The 7,987-nt window shown below is 52.9% G+C and overlaps 1 protein-coding gene across 1 annotated transcript in view; it reads left to right on the top strand.

Moving 5' to 3' along the window:
• The first annotated feature begins 1,391 nt into the window (after positions 1–1,391).
• The window catches only part of AMBP (alpha-1-microglobulin/bikunin precursor), a 14,421-nt gene continuing 7,825 nt past the window's right edge, over positions 1,392–7,987 (top strand). Inside the window, exons 1-6 of the mRNA XM_012641195.1 lie at positions 1,392–1,759; positions 3,099–3,241; positions 4,582–4,658; positions 5,632–5,748; positions 6,228–6,329; positions 7,088–7,134. Of these exons, the coding sequence (XP_012496649.1) occupies positions 1,646–1,759; positions 3,099–3,241; positions 4,582–4,658; positions 5,632–5,748; positions 6,228–6,329; positions 7,088–7,134 (600 nt within the window). The 5' untranslated portion in view covers positions 1,392–1,645. The remainder of the gene's footprint in view (positions 1,760–3,098; positions 3,242–4,581; positions 4,659–5,631; positions 5,749–6,227; positions 6,330–7,087; positions 7,135–7,987) is intronic.

Genomic DNA, 7,987 nt, shown 5'->3' with positions numbered 1-7,987 from the left:
GAGGCTGGTGTGCTGGAGTGTTCCATACCAAGAGCAGGAAGCAAGGACAGCAGCCTTGACCACGGGAGAATGGAACTCCACAGAGATGGCCCTGTGGTGTCTCTGGCGAGAGTTTGAGCTTTGGAGACAAACAGAACTGGGTTCCATTCTCCTTTAAAATTTCACATTTAAGGACCACCGTATTAGTTTCCCAGGGCGGCCGTAACAAAGTACCGCAGACTAAGTGGCTTAAAAACAATAGAGATGTGTTCTCTCACGGTGCTGGAGGGCAGACGTCTGAGACGAAGCCGTCAGCAGAGCCATGTTTCCTCTGAAGGCTCCGGGGAGACATCCTTTCCTGCCTCTTGCTACTCCTGGGGGCTGCTGTTCATCCTCGGCGGTCCCTGACGTGTGGCCTCCTCCCTCCAATCTCTGCCTCGGCCCACACGGCATCTTCCCTGTGCAGCTCTCGGGTCTCCGGGTCTGTGTCCCCCTCTCTGTTCTCTCACGAAGATACCAGTCACTGGATGTAGGACCCCTGTCACCTAGTACAACCCCATCTTAACTAACCACATCTGCAAACAGGGTCACAGTCGGTGGCTCTGGGTGGATGTGAATTTTGGAGAAAACACTGTTCCACTCACTCCGGACACACTCAGCTCTTAGCGCTTTACACGTGTTAACTCCTTTAACCCTCGTCACAATGCAACGGACCAGGAACTGTCGTTATCCGCATTTACAGCTGAGGAAACTGAGGCACCAGGAGGTAGAGTGACCTGCCCGAGGTCACATAGCGATGAGCTCCACAGCTGGCTGTCTGGCTCCCCAGTCCGTGCCCTCGACCATTGCCAAATGCCACCTTTCCCGGCAACTCCACTTCCCAGCGGAGGGACCCGGGCAAGTCACTTCCCTCCTTGGAGACTCCAATCGTCTGTCTATAAAGGGGACAAATAGCACCGACTCCATGAGGTTGCCGTGGGGATTCAGTTCAATCCTGTGGCGTGTGTGACATGCCTGGCGCCCAGCCAGCAGGTAACCAGTGCTCCGTGGAAGCTGTGATTGTAATTCTCATCATTATTTCTCTACTACTTGCAAAGGCCAGGGGAGGCTGGAGGGTCAGAGAAGGATCTCGGGGGACAGGATGCCTGGGTTCTAGTGTTGGCTCTGCCATAGACTTCCCTGTGGTCTTTGGTATGTCACTTCCTCTTTCTGGGCCTCAGTCTACCCATGTGAGAAGTGGGCCCAGCCAGGCTCAACCTGCTGGGCACAGGGGAGTGAGGTCCAGGTGGAATAAGCCAGTGGCAAAGGACAGGTGCTGCCCGTCTCCTCCCTCCCTGTGACAGGCGGGGAGCCCGTGGAGAAGCCTTTCTGGGGGCTGAGCCCAGCCCTGGCGCACCCGGGCTCTACTGTGTTTGGTCAATGCTTCTCCTGAAACGGCCACCCTGGCCTCTTGGTCCCGCTGACTCTGGCAGGCTACAGAGGTCGATCAGAGCTGGCCTTTGGGCCCTGATTGGTCCCAGCTGAAAGGGCAAACACCAAGGTCACCTACAAGCCACAGGCCCCCTGTCCCAGTCTCAGTTCACAGCTGCCCTGGGCGAGGAGGTGGTGGCCCCTCTGTTGTCAGGCTGAGCCCTGAGAGACACCTGAGGCGGAAGAGCCCAGAGCCATGTGGAGCCCTAGGGCCCTGCTCCTGCTGCTGGGCGCCTGCCTGGCCGTGAGCGCTGACCCCGTACCGCCGCCCGACGACATCCAAGTGCAGGAAAACTTCAATGTCTCTCGGGTAAGGCTGGCCTCGCTGCTGGCTCTGTGGCGGCAGGGTGCCCCAAGAGCTGGGCCTTGCTGGGCAAGTCCGGCCTGTCTCGGGGTCTCAGGCCCCCCATGTGGAACTCTGGTGGTCAATCCCCAAAGGCCCTTCCTGCTCAGACCGTCTGGGATTCTGAGGTTCTTTGAAGCTACAGCTATCCATCTGCCATTCTATGGGACTCTCTCGGCTGCCATTCTATGAGTAAAACGTCACATTCTATGGTCCTCGTGGGCCAAGGGGAGTCCTTGCTTTGATGGGAACCCACCCCAGAGAAAGCTTTGTCCCGCTGGCCACCACCCTGCAGCCCCCACACAGGCACCCGGCTTCCCGCGAATGTCCCTGCTCCCCCCTCTCCCACCCTGCATTCTTTAACTGCCCACCGCTCCCTGCAGCCTCTCTCCGGTAGCCCATCCTGGGTCCTCTGCTCGGGTCCAGGCCTGGCTGTGGACGGAGACCGGGAGTGGCACAGGGCGGGCATGTGCCCAGTGGCTTTGGGGCTGGGATGTGGGCTTATGGGAGGAAGGAGAGCGGAACAGAGATCGGGGTGGGGGCTGCACAACGGGCACAGGGCGAGCCCGGGGCAGGGCTTGGTGCTGTGGGTGTGGGGTCCCAGAGCTTTCCCAGCCCCAGCTCTGCCCTGAATCACAGGGTGGCCCGGAGCAGGACCTTCCTAGCCGGGCTCATGTTCCACATCTGTGTGAGGAGCCCTCAGACCCTTCTAGCTGTGGCATCATGTGGATTCTGTTTACTTGTAGGGGTGGGGAAGTGTTGTGGGCAGGGGGGCAGTGAGGAGCAGGGCCTTGTGGTGGTCTGGGATGGCACGCTGGCCAGGGCGTGTTGGCCCATCCTGCAGGAACGTGAGGGCTCTTTTAGCTCTCTGGTGCGCTGTCGAAAGGAAGAGGCAGCGGGCCTGTCCTGAGTGGCTCCACCATGTTCATTAAACTTTTGAGACACTTCCAAACGCGGGGCTGCGGGCTGCCTTGTGAGGTCGTGAGCAGCCCATCACCGGAGGAGTACAAGACAGGACTCCAGCACTTGGGGAGCAGGGGTTGCTGGGGATTTGGACAGATCCCACATATCAGTGGAGCGAGGCCTTCTGTGGGCCATCTTCCTTCTTAAGCTCGCTGTGATGCCTGTAACTCCACCCTTGGGGCTCCGTCCTCCCTCGAGGGTATACAGCCCCCAGTTAGCCAGGAGACATTATCACTTACAAGGATCCGTCATGGGGGCGGGGGTGGGCGGACCAGACGTCAGCCAAGTCTCCTTTGAGGGCTGAGGCAAACACAGACCCCCAGACCCCGTGGCTGCCTCCTAGATCTACGGGAAGTGGTACAACCTGGCCATCGGCTCCACCTGCCCGTGGCTGAAGAAGATCAAGGACCAGCTGGCCGTGAGCACACTGGTGCTGGGAGAGGGGGCGACGGAGGCGGAGGTCAGCATGACCAGCACTCGGTGGCGGTGAGCGGAACCGGCCCCCAACCCTCCCCACCCGTCCTGGAAAGTGACAGATCTCTGCTTCCAGCAGGGACCTTGCCCCCAAGCTGCAGTCTCCTCTACTGTCTTCCGCAAGGATGGCCTTTTCCAGAGTCCTGTCTACACCTCAAGGGCAACGCCACAGCATTGAGCCTGTTTTGCAAGCTGCTCCTCAGCCGTGGGCGATCCTTAGCTCAGATGGGCGTTTCTACCCCCAGGGACCCAACTTAGGAAATGGGCTCCTCTCTAACCTTTCCCCACTTCTAATCTTGAACCTTCGCCCAGTCCATTCTTCACCCAGAAACCAGAAAGAGCTTTTGAAAACTCAAACCTGCTCAAGACCCTTCCATGGCTCCCCATGGCCCTGGGAGTAAGATTCCAACCCTTTGACATGGCCTTTCCGGCCACTCCCTGCCCCACACTCTCCCATGTGCTCTGAGACACCCCCAAGCGGATCTTCTTTTGGTTGCTGAAACCCTCCAGCCTGTCGCACCTCTGGGCCTTTGTACCTGGATGTTCCTTCTGCTTGGAACACCTCTCCCTGCTGCTCTGGGCTAGTTCCTGTGAACTCAGGTTCCATGTCACCTCCTCCAGGAAGCCCTCCCGGGCCCCCGGGTTCAGGTTACGTGCCCTTCCTTGTGCTCTAAAAGCACCTTGTGCTTCCCTTCCTGTGTCACTTGTCACACTGTTTGCATCTGCCTCTGGCTGGCCTGAGCCCCATGCCATTGTGAGCTCCGTGAGGGCATGAGGTCTGTCTTGCTCTCCTATGTGTGCCAGGCATGTAGCACAGGGCTTGGCACAATACATGTTCTTTGGATGAATAGTAATCATTATAACAATGATAGCGAATAGGCGGATAGTGCTTGCTCTCAGCTCTTTTCATACAGTATCTCCTGTGATCCTCACAACAACCATGTGAGGTAGAAATTATCATTATCCCCATTGCACAGATGAGGAAACTGGGACAAGAGAGACACCGAATAAGAGATGAATCAGTGCATTAATTCCTCATTCCGACTGCCCATGCATCGGTATAATGTGCCGATTTGATTAAGGAAGGTGGTTTCAGCGCTGGCGTTGCTAAGAGGATGGCATAGATTAGTGCCTTTCTCTCTGTCCCTCTGTTCCCTCATATGTAGAGTGCAAGTCTCTCGGGACTACTGTGAGTATTAAACAAGATATTTAGAAACGTTAATTTCCAAATTAATAAACAAATAAAACCAAAAAACAACCAAGGCATTTAGAAAAAGCCCTGCAGAAGGGTAGGGTCTCAGGACCATGGTCTCCACCGGAAGTTACTTTCCTTTTGGTTTGTTCGTTTCCAGGAAAGGCGTCTGTGAGGAGATCTCTGGGGCTTATGAGAAAACAAGCACCGAAGGGAAGTTCCTCTATCACAAGCCCCGTAAGTAGGGTGGAAAGAGGAGTCCGTGTTCTCGCCTTTGCTCAAAAATACCTTGATGCCCCCAGCTCTCTGCTTCTATAACCTTTCCTCCCACTTGGCTGAGATGTCATCTGGCCTTCCCCTGAACAACAACTCCTCCTCTTCCTCCTCCCTCTCCTCCCCTTCTTCCTCCTCCCTCCTCCTCTTCTTCCCTCTCCTCCTCCTCTCCCTCCTCCCTCCTCCTCTTCTTCCCTCTCCTCCTCCTCTCCCTCCTCCCTCCTCCTCTTCCTCTTCTTGCTCCACCTCCTCCCTCTCCCTTTCTCCCTTCTCCACACCGCCCCCACCCCCGACTCCAGCACACACACCCAGAATACGGTGATGATGGTCACCTCACCAGTCTTCATGTCTTGTTAGGCATCTGCAATCAGCTGATAAAAATGAACATCTACCATGTACCGTGTGCGTGGTGCTAAGTGAGAGAGGCATTTGGACATATTAATTTGAATAAATTCATTAAGTCAGCACATGTTTATTGTATGTGCTCTATGTGTCAAATAATTGTGTTAGAGCTGAATATATGAATGCTTGGCTAGATGGATGGATGGATGGATGGATGGACCAAAAAAATGAGTGAATGAACAAAAATGATTGGTAAATGGATATAGGGGTGGATAAACAAGTTAATCAGTTACCTAACAGATAAATTGGTGGAGTGACAGGGGAAAGAAGGGAGGGAGGGAGACGGATTGATGTATAGAGAGGATGGGTGGATACAGTCACGGTGGATCAATTAATGATGAATATATGGAGGAGACAGATGGGTGGGTAGAGAGAGAGAGACTGAAGATGGACAAATTGATAAACGGTTATGTGGGAGGGCTGGGCGGAGAGATGATGGGTGAAGGAATGGTGATGGGTGAGTAGGTGATGGCTCTCCAGTTGGAAGGGCCTTCAGGCCACCGATGCCTTTGGTCTGCCTGCATGCCCCGTGCAGAATGGAGTGTAACCATGGAGTCCTACGTGGTCCACACCAACTATGATGAGTACGCCATTTTTCTGACCAAGAAATTCAGCCGCCGCCACGGGCCCTCCATCACTGCCAAGCTCTATGGTAACGTCCTGTAACGAGATGCCCGTTGGAACTGGGGTGGGAGAGGATCGCTGATCTACGTACAGTGGAGTGGATAGGAGCAGGGAGTTTTGCTTTTTCCTTCTGACAAAACTCCAATCAGGAGAAAGGTGCAAGCATTGACTCTCCCTGGAGAAGGTAGAGCCCAGTCTCCCATTTGAGGTAGAATCCTCTTTTTTGATCTTTAAAATTCCAGACCCAGATAATTCCAGAGCCTCCAGGCCCTTACAAGAAGCAGTGAGAAGAGCTCTGTGTGAGGACGCAGGAGGCCTGGGTGGGAGCCTGGGAGGGACCCCTCTTCATCACTGGGAGCCTGTCTTTCTGGAAGTATGTCAAGGAGATTGAACTGGGTCGACAGTTTTCAAATTTCCCTAAATGCACATCACTGGGCAGAGCCATCTCAGGCCCTGCCAGCCTAGGTACCTGGTGTTCTAGGCATCTCCTCTGCCTCCCACTTGCAGGGCGGGAGCCGCAGCTGAGGGACAGCCTCCTGCAGGACTTCAGAGTGGTCGCCCGGGGTGTGGGCATCCCTGACAACTCCATCTTCATCATGGCCGACAGAGGTACTTGGCACCCACTCCACCTCAAATTTCTGTCCCCTCCTCGCCCTTCATGGCCCCCAGAGACTATCCCAGCCCCCTGGGGCTTTACTGTAACCCTCTGAGATGAACAGGGACCACAGCCCCCTCCCCTCTTTACAGAGAATGAGGAAGCCACTGGAGTTGCCCCGAGTCTCACGGCTCGTGCCTGGCAGAGCTGGGACTAGAACCAAGTCAGTGTTCAATACTGCCACGTGTCTCAGGGAGGTTGTGTCCGAATCCATAGGTGTCTCCTAGGGAGCAGCAGAGTAATGGGGTTGAGAGCATGTGCTCTAAAATCAGAGCTCCTGGGTTCAAACTTAGCTGTGTGGCTGCTGGCTAGTCAACTTCTGAGAGCCTCATCTCCCTCATCTGTAAATGGGGATGATGATGTCTCCCTTATGAGTTGCTGTGAGGACTCAGTGAGACAAAGGCAACCATTAAGTACAACAGCACGGTGCATAGTAAGTGCTCAATAAAAGTTAGCCGTTGCTGTTCTTGTTCTGATGCTGAAGAAATGATGCTTGTGGGGTGGGACGGAGTGGACAGATGGTGGTGATGGTGCACCCACCAGTCTGTTGCTTTTCCAGTGAATGTCCCTGAGCAAGTGATGTGGGCAGGGCCATTCATGAAGTAGCTAATGGACAAGACAGTTCCCTGGCACTGTAAAAGAAACAAATCCAGGACCACGATTGCCCCAGAGCCTGATCTTCTTCACTCCTCTCTCCTGTCCTCTGACCTAGGTGAATGTGTGCCCGGAGAGCGGGAACCAGAGCCCACCCCACGCTCGGTGAGTACCCCAGCCCCAGCCCCGGCACTCTGCGCGCTGGGTTTCGGCTGGCCCTGCTCACTGAGAGGGCTTGAGCAAAGGTAGTGCTGGGCATGAGTCGTGAAGTCACACCCATCTGCACCCAGTCTTGATTCTGCCATTTGGGCTAGTTGCTGCCCTGCCGGGACCTCACTTTTTTCATCTGCGAAATGGGATAATTCAATGACATGCAGAAAAGCTCTTAGCATAGTGTCTAAAAATGCCTAAAATAAATAAAACACTTGATAATGAAATAACAATACTCAATACATGAAAATAAAGTCAGTTGATTTCCCTAAAAAACAGCAAACTTGAGAACAAGCAGCTTTTCAAACCATCTCCTCTCCTATGCTGCCTGCTGATTTTTTGGGCTTCCTTACTCTTTTATTTTCCTGCCTTTAGCCATATTGTTAAAACCTTCTTCATTCTTTTTTCTCTGATTATTTGGAAGTTATATATCTTAATTTATTGTACTGATGTGTGTATGCATGCATGTATATATCTGTGTGTCTGTGTATGTATAAACATGTGTAATATTTAGAAACATAGTCTCAAAAGTTGAAAAAAATACAAAAAAGCAGAAAAAAAAAAGACAAAATGTTCTTATTCCTACATGGAACTAACACTGTTAATATAGTATATATTTGCTCCCATATTTTTAAAGAAAAATGACCATTGATTTTATAAAACTAATATATACTTATTGTAAAGAACTAAAACAATACAGAAAAGTATAAAGACAAATAAATTTTTAAAAAAAATCCCTCAAAGCTACCAGCCTTCACATCATTCCAGGAATCTTAGCATATATATGTGTGCATAAAAGGACAGATCA

Source organism: Propithecus coquereli, unplaced genomic scaffold (genome assembly GCF_000956105.1).
Source record: "Propithecus coquereli isolate 6110/MARCELLA unplaced genomic scaffold, Pcoq_1.0 Scaffold163, whole genome shotgun sequence".
Classification (NCBI taxonomy): Eukaryota; Metazoa; Chordata; class Mammalia; order Primates; family Indriidae; genus Propithecus; species Propithecus coquereli.
Note: the sequence above shows the minus strand (reverse complement) of the source record. Positions and strands in the feature narration are given on the sequence as shown.